At 43.3% G+C, this 21,235-nt stretch overlaps 1 protein-coding gene across 1 annotated transcript in view; it reads right to left on the bottom strand.

Annotated features, from left to right (window-relative positions):
• Positions 1 to 1,375: 1,375 nt before the first annotated feature.
• The window catches only part of LOC115156838 (thymocyte selection-associated high mobility group box protein TOX), a 59,232-nt gene continuing 39,372 nt past the window's right edge, over positions 1,376 to 21,235 (bottom strand). The window contains exons 5-10 of the mRNA XM_029704583.1: positions 16,789 to 17,040; positions 15,456 to 15,680; positions 14,051 to 14,131; positions 13,360 to 13,800; positions 5,091 to 5,233; positions 1,376 to 3,029 (exon numbers count right to left, since the gene is read on the bottom strand). Of these exons, the coding sequence (XP_029560443.1) occupies positions 2,993 to 3,029; positions 5,091 to 5,233; positions 13,360 to 13,800; positions 14,051 to 14,131; positions 15,456 to 15,680; positions 16,789 to 17,040 (1,179 nt within the window). The 3' untranslated portion in view covers positions 1,376 to 2,992. The remainder of the gene's footprint in view (positions 3,030 to 5,090; positions 5,234 to 13,359; positions 13,801 to 14,050; positions 14,132 to 15,455; positions 15,681 to 16,788; positions 17,041 to 21,235) is intronic.

Genomic DNA, 21,235 nt, shown 5'->3' with positions numbered 1-21,235 from the left:
TTCTAATCAGGGACAGATTTAGACCTGGGACAACAGGTGTGTGCAATTAATTATCAGGTAGAACAGAAAACTAGCAGGCCCCGGACCTTGTAGGGTAAGAGCTGAGTACCCCTGTACTATATCATTAGCTCTAGCGCCCCCTTCTGGTCATGTATTCCCTGCTAATGCAATTGTTTTACATGTTGTTCTATCCTTTGGCCACCAGAGGGCAGTGCATAGCTACTGATGTCTTTCTCATGTGGCGTTCAGGCCAGTCTATGGCAGGGGAGGCCAACCCTCCTCCTGGAGAACTACTGGGTTTGTACTAATCAACTGCTCATCAGCTTTTTCATCAGCTTAATCAGGTATGTTAAAGTAGGGTTTGAACAAAAGCCTGCATGCCCAGTAGCTCTCCATGAGGAGAGTTGGCAACTCCTAGTCTATGGGGTACATGACTTGTGCATAATATTTTCATTCATAGGCACTGGACAGATGGAAAGAGGAAATTGTTGTTCGGAGTAACTTGTTAAAGATAGATGAAATGGAATCACGATAAACACACGCCAACCCTCACCCACAGCACACGCTATTGTTCTTAGCTTAAACAAACACAATACTGATAGATAAGAGCATACATATTGTACTTTGAAACTTTAACACTATCGTAAATACTCTCCCCTTTTTTTTTTATAAATAGCAAATCACAATCTCTAGGCCCATTTTGATAATGATCCAAAAACGTACTACCGGTATTCATAATGTTAGCTGATATTATGTTAATGAATTGGTCAAACTGACCAACTAGGACACCATGTACAAAATGGTCTGGCGGGGATGATATTAACAGCTGCTGACTTGGTGTTCATCAATCTCTTGATCCGTATTGATGAGTTATTACTGTGCTGGCTGTGACAGTCTACATCTGTATGTACAGTTCATAGTCTTGAAATTGTACACAACATAACACAGTAGAAGACTGAATATAAACAAGTATTTTTCTTCCCTGAAATCCAGCGATTGTGATACATATGTATTGTTTAGTGTTTTTCTGTGGTGTGGTTTTCATATAAGCCTTTGTTTGGGCTTCCAAACAAACCTGCACCCCGTTTCTTTTTCTAAAAAAAAAAATCTGTATTGTTGACTATCACTTGTTTTCTTTGGTGCAAATAAATCCAACTCAAACTAAATCCCCATAACTACTGGTTTACAGTAACAAAACAAAACATCTTCATATAAGTATTTTAATCTTCACGATAAAGCTGAAATTGTTACTTTTTGTCGACACCTACTCTCAAACTCTGAGACAAGGATATACACAATTAGGACTCTGGTTGTCTATGTTCTCCCAACCCCTCAGGCACTTTAGGTTGAAATAAAAACTCAGGGAATCCAAAAGTGAGTGATTACTGCACAAAAAAATGCAGGTTTGACTTTATTTCCTTCAAACACATTAGAAACTAAAAATAAGAATACAATTCTTCACATTGTTGTTGCCTGGAGACGTTTTTCTGCCAAAAGAAAACCCAAATGGAACAGAGAAGACAGCCATCATCAACGCTATTAAACATAAGGACTTAAAAAAAAACACCTACTGTTATTGTTTCATAAATAGGCGCAGCATGATGAACAGACTTGACGGAGAGAAAGAGAGAGAGTGACGGAGTGATCAGAAGAGCGATGACAAGCCAGATGTCAGGGTTATATATGGCCACTCTACCAATCTGTCTCTACCAATCTCCTCTCATTATCAGACACTTTCTGCTGATAAAGAAAAACAACCTCAGATACAGGAGTTTGATGACAATAATCAATATGCCCAGAAGTTGTACCAAAAAAAAGGATTTTGTCCTTGTACAAAATTAAACTTGTTTTTATTTGCCTCACATTTTGTGATGTTTTCCAGGTAAAGGGCAGCCAACGTTTACGACGTTATTTCAGAGGATGAAAACAACTGATTTACCAAGTTTTATCTTACAAATATCATTATATTGACAATTCCTACGCCCAATAAAATCCAAACAGCTATAAAAGCTGTTCAATCAATTTCCCTTATTCTTTGATAGTTAAATTAAAACCGGTGTGATCCAATTCACAATCACACTGCACTTGGGAAAAAAAAGCTTTTGTTTTTATACTCTAGGAGGAAGAGTAAAACAAAAATCTATGTACAGCTTGAGGTGATGGCTACACTAACCAGCCGAGGCATAGTCCACAGAGGATCCTATGAACATCATCATCATCAGTTTAGAAAGAGCAACACAACTCTGCTCAAAGACACACAGCAGTCTCTAAGGCAGTCCAGTAGCAGAGAGAGAGACAGAGAGACATAGGGAAAGACTGATAGAAATATAACACGTGTTCTTTGTTAATTTCTTTCAAAGGCTAAAACATCTTGTCTTTCCTTTCAAAAAGTCTGTTAGTTTGGGGTTTTGGTTTACATCTTGCTATGTGTGGGGGAAAAAAAGACCCAAAAGCCCCTAAGTGCTAAATTAACTTCTGGGATTTGAACAATGGTCACAATCAAAAAATGGTCAACAGCTTGTCTTCCTCAAAACACAATCCAACGATATATCAGTAACGATCCAACGAACCATCAGTAGATATGACAGTGCTGCCTAACCGTTCAACTCTTTCAGCACATTTTCTTTCTGCCTTTACGGCCAACAATTAAAAAGTCCAGAACTTTACTTTTTTTTATCTAACATCAGGGAAGGGTGTTTGTTACAAAACTATCCAAAACCCACTCATGACATCAGTATGATTTTTTTTCAAGGTAGATCATAAAGAACCACAAATATCAAAATATGGATGTTTTGCCATATGTGCTTATGTCTTTCTTGTTTTTGAGTGACGGTCAGTTGGTCAGATGGTTCAGCCAGAGTGGGGGGTGGTGGTCAAGGACTTTCTACTGGGGGAGAGGATAATCATGCCTTGGTTCAGTGAATAAAGAGTGGGACTGAATGTGGACCGGCGGGTCTGGTTGCGTGGAGGTGTGTAGAGGTTAGAGGTCAGATCAGGTCAGGAACAGAGGCTTGTCTCTCTGCAGAGCTCTGAAGGAAGATAACAGAGAGGAACCATGACAAATAATAATGAATAGTAATCAATCAATAATAATCAATGTTTCTTAACAGACTTTGTGTTATGAAACACATTTAAAATACAATTTGAATGATTGATAGAAACCTCAGTTAGAAACTGTTCTAATTAATAGATGTTTAAGCAATACATAATGGGCTAGTTTCCTGGTCAACGATTCCTCCTGGAATACACAGCTTGCTCAAAATAGAATCTCATTTCAAATAACTTCTTAGTCCATAACTGGGCTTCATCTATTTCTGGGAAACCAGCCCAAAAGGTCAATCTGAATATGAACTCCATTCATACTCTCATATCTGCTATGTTTCTCCACTCTGCTTTGTCATACTACTGTTAAAGTCGGAAGTTTACATATACCTCAGCCAAATACATTTAAACTCAGTTTTTCACAACTCCTGACTTTTAATCCTAGTACAAATTCCCTGTCTTAGGACAGTTAGGATCACCACTTCATTTTAAGAATGTGAAATGTCAGAATAATAGTAGAGAGAATGATTTATTTCAGCTTTTATTTCTTTCATCACATTCCCAGTGTGTCAGAAGTTTACATACACTCAATTAGTATTTGGTAGCATTGCCTTTAAATTGTTTAACTTGGGTCAAACGTTTTGGGTAGCCTTCCACAAGCTTCCCACAATAAATTGGGTGAATTTTGGCCTATTCCTCCTGACAGAGCTGGTGTAACCGAGTCAGGTTTGTAGGCCTCCTTGCTTGCACACGCTTTTTAATTTCTGCCCACAAATTTTCTATAGGATTGAGGTCAGGGCTTTGTGATGGCCACTCCAATACCTTGACTTTGATGTCTTTAAGCCATTTTGCCACAACTTTGGAAATATGCTTGGGGTCATTGTCCATTTGGAAGACCCATTTGCGACCAAGCTTTAACTTCCTGACTGATGTCTTGAGATGTTGCTTCAACATATTCACATAATTTTCCTCCCTCATGATGCCATCTATTTTGTGAAGTGCACTAGTCCCTCCTGCAGCAAAGCACCCCTACAACATGATGCTGCCACCCCCCTGCTTCACAGTTGGGATGGTGTTCTTCGGCTTGCAAGCCTCCCCCTTTTTCCTCCAAACATAACGATGGTCATCATGGCCAAACAGTTATATTTTTGTTTCATCAGACCAGAGGACATTTCTCCAAAAAGTACGACCTTTGTCCCTATGTGCAGTTGCAAACCGTAGTCTGGCTTTTTTATGGCGGTTTTGGAGCAGTGGCTTCTTCCTTGCTGAGCGGCCTTTCAGGTTATGTCAATATAGGACTCGTTTTACTGTGGATATAGATACTTTTGTACCTGTTTCCTCCAGCATCTTCACAAGGTCCTTTGCTGTTGTTCTGGGATTGATTTGCACTTTTCGCACCAAAGTATGTTCATCTCTAGGAGACAGAACGTGTCTCCTTCCTGAGCGGTATGACAGCTGCGTGGTCCCATGGTGTTTATACTTGCGTACTATTGTTTGTACAGATGAACGTGGTACCTTCAGGCGTTTGGAAATTGCTCCCAAGGATGAACCAGACTTGTGGAGGTCTACAATTTTCTTTCTGAGGTCTTAGCTTATTTCTTTTGATTTTCCCATGATGTCAAGCAAAGAGGCACTGAGTTTGAAGGTAGGCCTTGAAATACATTCACAGGTACACCTCCAATTTACTCAAATGATGTAAATTTGCCTATCTGACATGACATCATTTTCTGGAATTTTCCACGCTGTTTAAAGGCACAGTCAACTTAGTGTATGTAAATTTCTGACCCACTGGAATTGTGATACAATGAATTATACGTGAAATAATCTGTCTGTAAACAATTGTTGGAAAAATTACTTGTGTCATGCATAAAGTAGATGTCCTAACCGACTTGCGCAAAACTATAGTTTGTTAACAATAAATTTGTGGAGTGGTTGAAAAACAAGTTTTAATGACTCCAACCTAAGTGTTTGTAAACTTCCGACTTCAACTGTAAATAAAGGTTAAATCAAATAAAATAAAAATATATAATAAGGATGAGTATTTCTACCCATTGCCACAGTATTCGCTGGTCCAGTCGAGGTGCTGGCTGGGCCCATTCCGACACACCTGTCTGTAGTCCATGGATGGGGACAGTCCCTGCCCACCGGACGAGTTGAGCATGTTCTGGAAATCTGATTGGAGAGGGAATCCCTGGAAAACAAAAACATATTTTTTAAAGTCTACCATTAGATATCATATTTTCCAGTGTTATCCGTGTTATTCTTCTCATAGAGATACACTAGTATGTGGACACCCCTTCAAATTAGTGGATTCGGTTATTTCAGCCACACCCGTTGCTGACAGGTGTATACAATCAAGCACACAGCCATGCAATCTCCATAGACAAACACTGGCAGTAGAATGAAGAGCTCAATGACTTTCAACGTGGCACCGTCATTTGATGCCACCTTTCCAACAAGTCAGTTTGTCAAATTTCTGCCCTGCTAGAGCTGCCCTGGTCAACTGTAAGTGCTGTTATTGTGAAGTGGAAACGTCTAGGAGCAACAACGGCTCAGCTGCGAAGTGGTAGGCCACACAAGCTCACAGAATTGGACAGCCGAGTGCGTAAAAATCATCTGTTCTCGGTTGGAACACTCACTAACGAGTTCCAAACTGCCTCTGGAAGCAACGTTAGCACATTAACTGTTCGTCGGGAATTTAATGAAATGGGTTTCCATGGCCGAGCAGCCGCACACAAGCCTAAGATCACCATGCACAATGTCAAGCGTCGGCTGGAGTGGTGTAAAGCTCGCCGCCATTTGACTCTGGAGCAGTGGAAACACGTTCTCTGGAGTGATGAATTACGCTTTACCATCTTGCAGTCCGACGGACGAATCTGGGTTTGGCGGATTCCAGGTGAACAGTTTTCCTAGTTCCAACTACAGTGAGGGGAAAAAAGTATTTGATCCCCTGCTGATTTTGTACGTTTGCCCACTGACAAAGAAATGATCAGTCTATAACTTTAATGGTAGGTTTATTTGAACAGTGAGAGACAGAATAACAAAAACAAATCCAGAAAAACGCATGTCAAAAATGTTATAAATTGATTTGCATTTTAATGAGGGAAATAAGTATTTGACCCCCTCTCAATCATAAAGATTTCTGGCTGCCAGGTGTCTTTTATATAGGTAACGAGCTGAGATTAGGAGCACACTCTTAAAGGTTGTGCTCCTAATCTCAGCTTGTTACCTGTATAAAAGACACCTGTCCACAGAGGCAATCAATCAATCAGATTCCAAACTCTCCACTATGGCCAAGACCAAAGAGCTCTCCAAGGATGTCAGGGACAAGATTGTAGACCTACACAAGGCTGGAATGGGCTACAAGACCATCGCCAAGCAGCTTGGTGAGAAGGTGACAACAGTTGGTGCGATTATTCGCAAATGGAAGAAACACAAAATAACTGTCAATCTCCCTCGGCCTGGGGCTCCATGCAAGATCTCACCTCGTGGAGTTGCAATGATCATGTACGGTGAGGAATCAGCCCAGAACTACAAGGGAGGGTCTTGATGAATGATCTCAAGGCAGCTGGGACCATAGTCACCAAGAAAACAATTGTTAACACACTACGCTGTGAAGGACTGAAATCCTGCAGCGCCCGCAAGGTCCCCCTGCTCAAGAAAGCCACATATCCGTCTGAAGTTTACCAATGAACATCTGAATGATTCAGAGGACAACTGGGTGAAAGTGTTGTGGTCAGATGAGACCAAAATGGAGCTCTTTGGCATCAACTCAACTCGCCGTGTTTGGAGGAGGAGGAATGCTGCCTATGACCCCAAGAGCAACATCCCCACCGTCAAACATGGAGGTGGAAACATTATGCTTTGGGAGTGTTTTTCTGGACAGGATAACTTCACCGCATCAAAGGGACGATGGACGGGGCCATGTACCGTCAAATCTTGGGTGAGAACCTCCTTCCCTCAGCCAGGACATTGAAAATGGGTCGTGGATGGGTATTCCAGCATGACAATGACCCAAAACACACGGCCAAGACAACAAAGGAGTAGCTCAAGAAGAAGCACATTAAGGTCCTTGAGTGGCCTAGCCAGTCTCCAGACCTTAATCCCATAGAAAATCTGTGGAGGGAGCTGAAGGTTCGAGTTGCCAAATGTCAGCCTCGAAACCTTAATGACTTGGAGAAGATCTGCAAAGAGGAGTGGGACAAAATCCCTCCTGAGATGTGTGCAAACCTGGTGGCCAACTACAAGAAACGTCTGACCTCTGTGATTGCCAACAAGGGTTTTGCTACCAAGTACTAAGTCATGTTTTGCAGAGGGGTCAAATACTTATTTCCCTCATTAAAATGCAAATCAATTTATAACATTTTTGACATGCGGTTTTCTGGATTTTTTTATTGTTATTCTGTCTCTCACTGTTCAAATAAACCTACCATTAAAATTATAGACTGATCATTTCTTTGTCAGTGGGCAAACGTACAAAATCAGCAGGGGATCAAATACTTTTCCCCTCACTGTATAAAGTTTTGTGGAGGAGGAATAATGGCCTGAGGCTGTTTTTCATAGTTTGGGCTAGGCCCCTTAGTTCCAGTGAAGGGTAATCTTAATAATACAGCATACAGTACATTCTAGATGATTCTGTGCTTCCAACTTTGTGGCAACTGTTTGGGGAAGGCCCTTTCCTGTTTCAGCATGACAATGCCCCTCTGCACAAAGCGAGGTCCATACAGAAATGTTTTCTCGAAATCGGTGTGAAAGAACTTGACTGGCCTGCGCAGAATCCTGACCTGAACTCCATCGAACACCTTTGGGATGAATTGGAACACCGACTGCGAGCCAGGCCTAATGGCCCAACATCAATGCCCTAATGCTTTCGTGGCTGAATGGAAGCAAGTCCTCGCAGCAATGTTCCAACATCTAGCGGAAAGCCTTCCCAGAAGAGTGGAGGCTGATATAGCAGCAAAGACCAACTCAATATTAATGCCCATGATTTTGGAATGAGATGTTCGACGAGCAAGTGGCCATGTAGTGTACATACAATGACCAGTGAAATAAGCAATAGACTTTAGAATGTGTCAATAATGGCAGTCATCTTGGTCATGGATGAATTACAAATCAGTCTATTTAGAATAAATGGCACCAGGAGATGCATTCTATTGAATTCTATGGTTCTAATGTCAGTCATGATGAAGACCTAAGAGTCGAAACGTTGTCTGAGTATATCAAACTCGTATGTATTTCCATAGCAAAGTGCATCAGTGTAGCATGTACATATGTGCACATAATCATAAGCCAGACTTTCATAAGCCGGACTTGGAGAATTATCCTTCAAAAGAGGATGAGCGCCTTGCATTTACATACAGATGGTTAGAATCTCACAAGTGGTTATAGAGTCTGAGTCCACAGCTCACAATTCCCACAACACTGGTGTCTCTGACAACAACAAAACGCCAATGACAGCCAATACACGTCGTGTGCTGTGGTGTGTGAGACCAACAGATCAGCTAGCTTGTGGATAACGTATCTATGGATACTGTGGATGGGAAAGTATTTGCAGACTTCTCTATAGCGGTGCTGCACACAGATATATACGAATCAATTCATCAAATAATGACCTCCTATGTTATGTTATAGTATGACACTATTCAAACGAGCTGTGATAGACATTGGTCAACACGCGATGACTCATGAGGGCATGGTCATTGTTGGCAGTTGGTTATTGACTGAGCTTCCCTATAGCGAGTCAATGGTAGACCCGGGAGTGTACTCTGAGGAGGTGGAGCCTAACCAGCTGGGGAAGCGGGAGAGACGGAATATGGGGAGTAAAAATGGAGTAGTTATTTTAATTAGGGGAGCAGATAAGTGTTTGTCTTTTTTTGTTTGGGGGAGGGAGGGAGGAGTGGGACAGATAGGGGAGAGAAGGAAATAGAGACAGAGAAAGACACAGAAAGAGAAAGAAAGACAGAGGGAGAGACAGAGAGATAGAAAGACAGACAGAGAGAGAGAGAGAGAGAGAGAGAGGGAGAGAGAGAGAGAGACTTCGTATGAAAGGGAAGTGAATCTGGGCGCTACGCTGCGAGCTCTGCTCTGAAAGAGAGGGGACAGCAGGTGGCTGAGTTCTCTTCTCCTCCTCAGACTCTTACCTATTCAGGCATTGTCCCACAAATTCTTCTCCTTCACTCCATCACAAAGGCCCCATCTGCCCCTTTTTTTATCTCTCTCTCTCTCTCTGTCACCCATCCCCCCTCCCCTCCCCCCCTTTCCCTACTCTATTAACTAAGGGAAAAAGTTTCAGCCCTGGCGTTTTTTGTTGTTTTGCGCTCTCTCCCCAACAAAATATGCAAAATTGAGCAAGGGAGGATTATTACTCCCCGTGGGATTTAAAAGTCCCCAATAAAAGAGGGATCTGAGCGCTGGGGGCTTAGTGGCAACCAAACCCAAACCTCTGTTTAACCATTCTTCCCCCCTTTTCTCCATGGACTGACACAGCCATGCAGGCAGCTCCATACAAGCAGCTCATCTAAAATTGGACTTCAGACAAATTCATATTTCTAATCTGTATGAAGACTGAGGCACCCTTCTACACCCTCCTCCCCCTCTCCCTCTCCCTATTTTTTCTTCTTCGATCATCAACAGTTAATTTGCCTGCTGAGAGTAGATAAATGGCAGTTCCCTCTCTTAAAAAACAACGATTCCCACATGCTTAGTGAATACTGTACCTCAAGTCTACAGCCTCAAAGCTTCACTCTTAGAAAAAAGGGTTCCAAAAGGGTTCTTCGGCTGTCCCCATAGGTGAACCCTTTTTGGTTCCATGTAGAACACTTTTTGGTTCCGGATAGAACCTTTTTGGTTTCCAGTAGAACCTTTTTGGGTTCCATGTAGAACCCAAAATGGTTTTTACCTGGAACCAAAAGGGTTCTACCTGGAACCAAAAAGGGTTCTTCAAAGGGTTGGGGACAGCCGAAGAACCCGTTTAGGTTTTAGATAGCACCTTTTTATCTAAGAGTGTACAGTATCAACATGCTACCTTTCCTTTATACTATATATTCTAAGGAGGTTAAATAATCTGAACACATTGGACAGGTAAGAGTGGTAGAACATAGTCGAACTACTAGGATATGTTGAGTAACCTCCATATTGATATAACTCGTCTAGGAAGTGAGTTCCAACGCCTTTACCTAGAATCTCCCACAAACCCTAGTTTTGTTATTCATTCTAAGTACCACTCTCAGGAGAATCAGGAGGTGAGTGTTCTCTCTCACTCAAGAGGTATGTCACCTGTTCCCCTGGATACCTGTTTCCATAACGACCTGGTCCCGTTGATACCTGATAACCTAGTCCTCTTATTAAACTAATGTCCCTCTCAAATGACACCACCCTATGGAGCTCTGGTCAAAAGTAGTTCCCTAAAGGGAAAAGAGAGCAGTTCATGTTAGATTGTACAGGGAGTAAAGCTGATCCCGTAGTATCATCTCATCTAATGTTATACCGAGCCCTCTCTCGGATATATCCTCTGTGGTTTATTTGTTGTTGTTGATTTTTCTCAGGACAACTTGTCTGTTGCATTAGTGAGGCAGCGAATCTTGGTGTTTTTGTGCATAGAAACGGATGGGTGATTTATCCTCTGAAGGAGTGAGTTGCTTTTTAAATACAATTCTGATGTACAGTTTGCATTCTCGTACGTATTCTGTATCTAAGGTCCAGAGAGTGAGAAAGCCGAGAGAGAGAGAGAGAGAGAGAGAGAGAGAGGTCCACTTCCCTTTTTCCAATCTGCGTTGTTGACTAGCCCCTACAGAGAACTCATCTCATTTCCTGTGTATGTGTCCTGTCCTGTCTGCTAGACTGGCTTCATCAGATAGCCCTGCCTGCCTGGCGTTTTGTCTCCACCACTGATGCATTCATCAATCTCAATGTACTGCTGTTGGTGCCCTTACATAACATCCTCAGCCTAATGCATTTGTTTATTACTGGGAGAAAATGGAAAATGGGGGATTGTGTGTGTGTGTGTGTGTGTGTGTGTGTGTGTGTGTGTGTGTGTGTGTGTGTGTGTGTGTATGTGTGTGTGTGTGTGGCTATGTGTGGCATGTGTGCGTGTGTGCGTACGTGTAGGGGAGTTGTGTTTTTGAGAGAAAAGGAAAAACAGGGATAGAGAGAGAGAGAGAGAGTGTGTAATGTGAATGTACAGTATTAGACTGGCAGTAAAGTCTGAATACATCCTATCTTGCCTTCAATCTCTGGCACATGAAGGGACCGGATATGATTGTAAATAACATTGAAATGAATCATCTATAACTGTGATTCTCAACCGGTGGCTCGAGGTTTTGGACGGGTCCATAGTGTCTCAGTACAAAAATACCTAAAACATTTATTTACTGACTTTTTGTGAAAAATACTGCAGTCTCAACTTAAACAACTAACGTCAGGTAGAAAGTGTGTAGAGATTATATATTTTTTAAATAATTTAACCTCTGAACTATTTTTCTTCAATCACAGTATTTTCAATATAGAGTTATTAGCAACATTATTTAGCGGATTTGGTTGATGTTGTGGTCTCAAACCAGTGAACTTAACATTCTTCATCAAGAATATGGGCAAAATGGAATTAATGACAATGAAAAAGGTGGGGCTGTTGTTCCCTTGTCATATAATTGGTGAATTTACTATCAATATAGCATTAAACATAGTTTTCCAGATTGCATTTTGGCAACACCAAAAAAATCAGTGACGCGCATATTGGATTGCGACAACATGGTTCAATCTGGGTCCCGAGGCAAAACCAGTTGAGAACCACTGGTCAATAACATACACACCCATCATACTCTCCATTTCATCTGCTTGCATCATGTATGTATGTACAGTATGTGTAAAGTGTTTGAAGCTGTACATTGTAGGTGGCCATGTCTGAGTGTATAACCACAATATGCATAATATGTACAGTGTGTGTGTGTGCGCACTTGAGTGTGTGTTTTTGCATGTGTGTTGAACTCACCTGGGCCACAATGCTGTTCATTGACTACAGCTCAGCGTTCAACACCATAGTGCCCTCAAAGCTCATCACTAAGCTAAGGACCCTGGGACTAAACACCTCCCTCTGCAACTGGGTCCTGTACTTCCTGAAGGGCCTCCCCAGGTGGTAAGGGTAGGTAACAACACATCTGCCATGCTGATCCTCAACACAGGGGCCCATCAGGGGTGCGTGCTTAGTCCCCTCCTGTACTCCCTGTTCACCCACGACTGTGTGGCCAAGCACGACTCCAACACCATCATTAAGTTTGCCGACGATACAACGGTGGTAGGCCTGATCACCGACAACGATGAGACAGCCTATAGGGAGGAGGTCAGAGACCTGGCAGTGTGGTGCCAGGACAACAACCTCTCCCTCAATGTGACAAGGGAGATGATCGTGGCATACAGGAAAAGGAGGGCTGAGCACGCCCCATTCTCATCGACGGGGCTGTAGTGGAGCAGGTCTAGAACTTCAAGTTCCTTGGTGTCCACATCACCAACAAACTAACATGGTCCAAACACACCAAGACAGTTGTGAAGAGGGCACGACAACACCTATCCCCCCTCAGGAGATTTGACATGGGTCCTCAGATCCTCAAAAAGTTCTACAGCTGCACCATCGAGAGCATCCTGACTGGTTGCATCACCACCTGGTATGGCAACTGCTCGGCATCCGACCACAAGGCGCTACAGAGGGTAGTGCGTACGGCCCAGTACATCACTGGGGCCAAGCTTCCTGCCATCCAGGACCTCTATACCAGGCGGTGTCAGAGGATGGCCCTAGAAATTGTCAAAGACTCCAACCACCCTAGTCATAGACTGTTCTCTCTGCTACCGCACGGCAAGCTGTACCGGAGTGCCAAGTCTAGGTCCAAAAGACTCCTTAACAGCTTCTACCCCCAAGCCATAAGACTGTTGAACAGCTAATCAAATGGCTTCCTGGACTATTAGCATTGACCCCCAGTTTTTTTTACACGGTTGCTATCTATGCATAGTCACTTTATTACCTCAATTACCCTGTACCTCCGCACACCGGTACCCCTTGTATATATAGCCTCGTAAATGTTATTTTATTGTGTTACTTGTTCTTTTTTTTTTACTTTGGTTTATTTAGTAAATATTTCCTTAACTGTTGTTTTTCTCAAAACTGCATTGTTGGTTAAGGGCTTGTAAGTAAGCATTTCACGGTAAAGTCTACACCTGTTGTATTCGGCGAATGTAATAAATAAAATGTGATTTGATTTTAAGTGTGTTTTTATGCATTTGGGCATGTGTGTGTATGTGTGTGTGTGTGTGTGTGTCTGTTCAACTAACCTGTCCCATTGAGGGTGAGTGCAGAGACAGCGGGTGTCCTCCGAGCTGTTGCTGATGGTGCATTCCTAGGTGGGAGTGGGAGTGGAGCGGCGGGCTGATCTGGAAAGGAGGGGGAGACACCGCCGCCATGCTGCCCAGAGACACCCCACCTGAATGGGGTCCACTGGGCCGGGGGGTCACCCCCCGGGAGAGACCCTGGAGGGGGGACAGGTGGGGGCTGAGGCCGGCCTGGTGCTGCTGGGACTGTTGTTGCTGGTGGTGGGGGTGGGGGTGGTGGCTCTGGTGGTGGTAGGGGTGGCTCATGTAGAGGCTGGGGTGGGAGTGATGGGGGTGGGGGTGCTGCTGGGGGTGCTGGTGGCCTGATCCGGGGAACACGGGGGGCTTGGGGCCCAGCATGGAAGAGGCCTGGGACACTTTGACCTCACCTGGCTCATTGTAACTCTGGAGAGAGGGAGGGAGCGACCGGGTGGAAGGGAGGGAGGGAGGAAGAGAGAGAGAGGACAGAGAAAGGAAGACGGGAGAAGGAGTAGGAAAGACAGAGATGGGAAAGCGAGAGATGGAAGCGGGAGAGAGAGAGCACAACAGTATTACCAGAGTCATACAGAGGCAACAGACCACTGCCCTTATGAAGACTTATTTATCACTGTAGAAGAACTACAGCTCCCAGGTTATGTCTGGTACTGGTACCTACCTGTGAGACTAGGCTCGCTCTGTATGCTGCCAGCTGCTTCAGGTATTCCTTCTTGGCAGTCTCTGTCTTCTTTTTGTACACCTATAAAAGACAGAACAGTAAACATTGCGCTTCAGTTGCCAAACGACTTCATTCCTAGAAAGAAACCCCTCTACCAGGGTTAGTGTTTATGTCCTATGAAGCTATTATGATGCTTAATAAAGTTGGGGGCATCTAAATAATGCTCAAAAGGTTTCCAATTTATATAGAACTAGATTGTTCCTCTTCACAATCCATCCATCTGTCTGTTTTTGTCTGTCTGTCCGTCCGTCCGTCCGTCCGTCCGTCTGTCCTCCGAGCTGTTGCTGTTCTCTCTCCAGGAAGTACACTGTCCTGTGCTCAGACAGACATCCTCCTCCACCTTTACTGCTATGCTCCTCTCCGTGTGCAGCTCTACGCCACACTGGAGGTGTGTGTGTGTGTGTGTGCATGTGCGCGTATGTAATAGGACAATAGCACGGCGCTTACTAGAATAAATATGTAAAAGCTCTCTCTTCCATTTGCTTCTGTCAAGAGGCCATTTGTAAGTCAAAACACACAGTAGCATTCACAGTAGCAGAGCCGCAGGACCAGGGAGAGCCACTAGCTATTTCTACTGTAAAACTCTGAAAAGGATTTAATGGTGTTTTTTTTCATCAACTTTTTCTCCCTCTTTTTGTGAGGACAATAACCTTATATTCTATTATTTTATAATCTAATACACTGAGTATACAAAACATTAAGAACACCTGCTCTTTCCATGACATAAACTGACCAGGTGAATCCAGGAGAAAGCTATGATCCCTTATTGATGTCACTTGTTAAATCCACTTCAATCAGTGTAGATGAAGGGGAGGAGACAGGTTAAATAAAACATGTTAAGCCTTGAGACCATTGAGACATGGATTGTGTCTGTGTGCCATTCAGCGGGTGAATGGGCAAGAGAAAAGATTGAAGTGCCTTTGAACAGGGTATGGTAGTAGCTGCCAGGCGCACCGGTTTGTGTCAAGAACTGCAACGCTGCTGAGTTTTTCACGCTCAACAATTTCCTGTGTGTATCAAGAAAGGTCCACCACCGAAAGGACATCCAGCCAACTTGACACAACTGTGGGAAGCATTGGACTCAACATGGGCCAGCATCCCTGTGGAACGCTTTTCAAAACCTTGTAGAGTCCATACCCCGACGAATAGAGTCTGTTCTGAGGGCAAAAGGGGGTGCAACTCCATATTAGGAAGGTGTTCCTAAAGTTTGGTACACTCAGTGTATATTATAATCTATTCTATAGCATCAGAGTGGGGCTGATCCTGTCTAATGAAGTCCAACAAGGAAGTGTATATGAGGAGGTATGAGGAGGTATGAGGATGCATTGTACTATAGGTGTCATACCTGCTTCTGTTCCTCTCCGAGGCCGTCCCACATGGAGGCTACTATCTTGGACACCTCTCCAAAGGTAGCATTGGGGTTGGAGCCCTTGATGGCTGCCTGGGTGTCTCTGAAGAACAGAGCGTAGGCAGAAACTGGCTTCGAGGGTTCGTTGGGGTCCTTCTTCTTCTTCTTCTTGGGGGTCTTGGGCTTTTTGGGCGTCTCAACCGCTGCCGGTCGCTTCTCTGCCTGATGAAGAGAGAAGGAAGGAATGGTCAGACTAAATGTGCTTCTGGAGGGAGCAAAGTGTGTGACGAGTGAGTGTTGATTGTTTAAATAGATCAGAACGGACTTTAATAGTAGACACGCTATGTACAGTATACTGTAGGACACAGAGTTGTTCCTTACCACGATCAGGAAAAACTCAGGGCACTATTTAAAATGCTGACTGTATATCCTTCCTAACATTTTCCAGAACATTCATAAATATTTCGATTTATTTACCTGCTCTTGTCCAGTAGGAATGTACCGTTTAAAACAATTTGTTTTCTATGTGAGATAATGAACATGACCATGAATGTGAGAGTTTGCAAACAGATAGAAATGGTTTCTGTATAAAAAGACCTTGACAGCTGTTAGTACCGGTAGTTACGACTATGCAAGACTTTCATTTATCCATCATTTTATGAATATGTTTCGAAATGGCTTTTTTCCTTGAAACACAGAAATAGCCATAACTCTCGATAGCGCAGTGCACATTTCTGAAATGTTGACCGCATTAGATTTTATACTCCACTAAATTAAACATAAGGATTTTTCCAGAGGGGCACATAAAATATTGAAATAGTTTCATTTCCCAAAAGATTGCTATTTGCAGTTAAGACATACGGTGGAAATAAGGGTGTGGAATATGGCAAAGGTGTTTGGTAAACGTACCGGTGGTCTGATTTCCATATAGTGTTGTATATGCATGGAAAATGGCACCATTGTATGAGCAATCACATAAGCATTAAGATAGCAGCTCTCCACTGTGACTTCATTCTCCAAGGGAAAGGGTAAGCAAATGCAATGGCGCAAAGGTTACAGATGACTCACACTTATACAAATAGGTGTATGTGTGTGTATGTGCATGCGTGTGTGTGTGTGGGGGGGGGGGGGGGTGGATGTATAATAAGGAAGTTAGTTGTTTTGAGGGTGTGTTTGCGTGTGTCAGTTCTCTCGCTCCCTCTGTGCTCTCTGTATGTGTGTGTGTGTGTGTGTGTGTGTGTGTGTGTGTGTGTGTGGGTGTGGGTGTGGGTGTGGGTGTGTGTGTGTGTGTGCCACACACGTGCATGTATGTATTCATCTCTATGCTCACCTTTATTGATTCTTCATTGTCATCCTCATGTACGGAACTAGAAGGAGAGGGTGTGGCCGACTTGCTCCCAGGGGGAGATGGGGAATTATGGGTAACGTTGTTCCCGCTCAGTCCCAACTGGGCATTGAGTTGTGATTGGTTGATGGTGGTCAGCTGACTCTGATGTCCCATGCCTGATTGGCTCCTGGGTCTGAGCGCTTCCATTGGCTGATGGCTGCTGTACCGGGAATCGGAGTTGACCATTTGTTGCATCTGACAAAAAACAATGTAGATTTGTTTATAAATGGCATAAAAATGGCATACAACAATGTTACTCTTGACAATGGTTAACCTACTCTTAGAAACGAGCTTGAAACATCTGTTTGTTCACACACATACTCACAAATTTTCCTTCACACACTGAACATTGTTTCAACCATGACTGATACAACTTGCATCCTTCAGCACAACAACAACGTCATTTTGGTCTATTTGGTTTGATTGAATAGCCCCCCTCCGTGTGGCCCCTCCCTCCCTGAGTGTGGCCAGGTCACCTGCTACCATAGGGACTGACAGGTGCCCTGAGCGACGCCTCATGTCTGCTATTGTCCCTGACACAGTGTCCTACACAATGTCCCCGACAGCAGGGGCTTACATCAACACCAGGACAGGTGACTCCTGTTAACTGTATAATCTACAGAGAATTAACCCCATCCATCCCCTCCAGCTAACTAACACCTTAACCCCTTATATCAGAGATGGAAGAGGAAGCGAAACACCCCCTCGCTGTTTTTTTCAGCTTTTTTCTTACTTTTTTACCCCGTAATCGTGATATCCAATAGGTAGCTACAGTCTTGTAACATCGCTGCAACTCCCGTACGGACTCAGGAGAGGCGAAGGTCAAGAGCATTGTGTCCTCCGAAACACGACCCTGCCAAGCCGCACTGCTCGCTTAAACCGGAAACCAGCCACACCAATGTGCCGGAGGAAACACCGTACAGCTGGCGATTGAAGTCAGAGTGCCTGCGCCCAGCCTGCCACAGGAGTCGCTAGAACGCGATGGAACAAGGACATCCCGGCCGGCCAAACCCTCCCCTAACCCGGACGTCGCTGGGCCAATTGTGTGCCGCCTCATAGGTCTCCCGGTTGGCTGCGACACAGCCCGGGATCGAACCCGGATCTGTAGTGATGCCTCTAGCACTGTGATGCAGTGCCTTAGACCGCCGCCCCAGTCGGGAGGCCCCTTTTCTGCTTTTTTCTGGTTCAATGAAAGTCAATGAACTAAGTAGAACAGCTTATATCACCACGACCTCTTGAAGTTGGTCATACATACTGATCAAAAGAGAACCATCGCGCTCTCCCACAAGCTTGGCTGGTGCATAAAACCCGCAAATTCAGTCAAACAAAAAGGTGTAATGGGTTCGCACTCAAAAAGATGTTGCATAAAGCTTCCTCGATTATTCATTGTTTTTAATTATTTTCAGGGATAGATTCAATTTTATTTGAATTCAAAACAGCATTTGTAAAGAACAACAGATGGGCAGCAGGTGGTTCTAATCAGGGTTGCCACTCATCTGCCAATCAGAGATGTGGCTTTTCTGGTCTACCTTCTTGCAAATGAGTCACAAAGCAATACAGAATTATGGGGTATGGGAGCGGGCACGAAGGGCAAATCACAAATCAATCGCCCCCAGGTGTCCGCTCACCTAAATACATCATATCAATTCATGAGATAGCCCACCACAAAGGACATCAGGCACAGCCGTTCATAAATATGTGGGGCCAACTCATAAATGACATGCGAAGTCTGATATGGACAGTGTTCTTGTATAACAGTCTAAATTTGGCTTATAGGAAGGAGGTGAAATCGAATTATTCATTTGAACCGTGTCGAGATACAGAATTGTATTTATATATCCACATGGCTTCTCTGTGGAGTCATTTGTTGTCAATAGTCCCGTCCTCTACGCGCTGGATGAACTTTTTCGATCCCGACGCCACGCAATTCATCACAGAATGGTTTTGTCCTATAAAGTGTCTCGCAACCGGCGAGGTGATGTCTTGACGTCTGACAGTACATTTATGTTCTCCAAGGCGTACTTTCAAGACACGGGATGTTTTTTTCCCCAATACAAATCTTATTACAAGAACACTGAAACATATCAATAACTCCTTTAGTAGTGCAAGTTACACATGACTTTATTTGATAGGTCCTAGAAGTCTGAGGGCATACAACGTTAGAACAGTTTCTTATGGTGCTACAGGAGGTACATCCTTCTATGAAGGCCTGCTCGATACATTTCTTGATCGTTTATAGGTGAATAAAGGTGGATTCTGGAAGGTGGAATTTAAAGAGGAGTCTGAGGGTAATATGTGCCAGTGTCTATTGGCAGTAGACTTGATGCCATTACAGCTATCATTGAAAGTAGGTATACAGTTTACAGAAAACGGTTTCTTCTGTTTTGTTGGGATTTATTAAGTAACTAGCTTCTGTTCAAGCTTTTGACAATTTTTTTTTTAGATTTGTCAAGCCAGATATGGGGGTATCGTCTCAAGCGAAAACGCTCGAGGAGAGAATTTGATTGTCTATCATATTCTTCCTTTGCGCCACAGATGCGACGCAGTCTATGAAGTTGGCTTCCTAGTAAAACCTATTTTTTAGGGGGAGAGGGTGGTAACTATCAGCTGTCAATACAGTATTTTTTATCTGTAGGTTTTCTGTAAACTGTAGTACTTAGAGATGATCTCTTCTTTGTAACAAGTACATCTAAGAAATGCATAGAGTTAATGCTTTTTTCCATAGTGAAGGAAATCGATTGTACTCTAGAGTTAATGTAGCTAAGAAATGAATTGAGTTTAATTTCGGAACCCGTCCAGAACACAAAGCAATCGTCTATATAGCAGGTCCAATATTTAACATGATCCTTGTAAGGATTATATTCATAAATAAAATCCAATTCAAAATACTGATCTAAGGTCAGTGTTGTGTTGTTGTTGTCATGACAAACATGACAAGGCGGCTAGAGCAGACCGGTACACAGGCTACCCAATCTTTCCCCTTAGAGCAGCTCACCCACTGAACACCTCCTCTCCTTATACAGATGTGTGACTGTTGGTTCAGCCAGACAGGACATGGGTGATGTGGTAAGGGGGGAAAAAGAGTGACGTGGTTGTAACTAAAACAGGGAGGGGGTGTGATTTGGTGTCGAGCCGTTTGGTAACCGCCAGTAACAGAGGAACACAACCTAATCCCCATGACGACGTGGGGGAACTTTCAGAATTATCGGAGAGGTGAGTCACAAGCCAGGTCATCATTATGACACTAATATGAATGGATGCCAAGGATTCTTTTATTTCCGTCCGTCTCCAACAATCCATATCTTATGGTATAGTCTCTGGCCATTCATTATTAAAGCACCGATGGTTGATTCTAATGAACGCCATTTGAGTAAGTGTTAGATTCATAGGGAAATCGTCTTCTGCAGATGTGAGGATAAAAGCAGTGTGTCTTGGGATAAAAGCAGTGTGTCTTTAACCTTTTAAATTGGGATGATATTCAGAAAAATGTCTGGTTCTGGGAATACGATATAGGCCTACAGATAAGTTATTGATACAATAACATGAGGATGGATTTCTATGGGAAAAAAATGGCAAATTAGTGCATTACAAACAGGAAATTGGTGGCAGTGGAATGCTGGTAAAAAAAATAGACAAAAATGTAAATGAGATAGTAATTTAGTCAATTTAAAACTACGGAGAGAGGAAACTACTTATCTGTAGGCTTATATCGTATTCCCTGAACCAGACATTTTTCTAAATATCTTCCCAATTTAAAAGGTTAGACGATACACTGCTTTTATCCCAAGTTCTGTGAAAAAAATCACATCCGCAGAAGTGAATTTCTCTTAGACGATTTCCCTATGAATCTAACACTTACTCAAATGGCGTTCCTTATAATCAACTATCTGCGCTTAATAACAATGAATGGCAAGAGACTGAGAGAATGAAGGCTAAACGTATAGAAGAAGACATGGGGCTAATGCTCCAGACCAATAGAATCGACCAGCCTCTTTCATTCCTCGCCGTGGCAACAAGCTCTCGGCCCCGTTGCCTGGCAACCATAATTCATAGCCACTCTAAATGGATGTTCTGTGAGAACATTAAGGTGAACGGGAACAAAATGCCCTTTGTCAATCTGGGGAATCTTTCAGCCGGCACGTCATCCTATCCGAGCTCCTATTTCCTTTTAGTAAAAGTAGTTTACGAATGCTGAGCAATAGAAAACACTCATGTTTCGAAGTGTTTTAGCTACCGAGTGAATGTGAAACATAATATGGTGGTAGCTAAGATGCTTGGCTTAAAGTGGAAAATAGGCTGTGACGGCCAGACTAGGAAATCATTAAAGGTCCCGCACAGTCATTCTGATTCAAATGTAAAATAGCCTTTTGAGTGATCCAAACATCACCCA

This window comes from Salmo trutta, chromosome 21 (genome assembly GCF_901001165.1).
Source record: "Salmo trutta chromosome 21, fSalTru1.1, whole genome shotgun sequence".
Taxonomy (NCBI): domain Eukaryota; kingdom Metazoa; phylum Chordata; class Actinopteri; order Salmoniformes; family Salmonidae; genus Salmo; species Salmo trutta.
The sequence above is the reverse complement of the archived record's forward strand: the minus strand, read 5'-3'. Positions and strand labels throughout refer to the sequence as shown.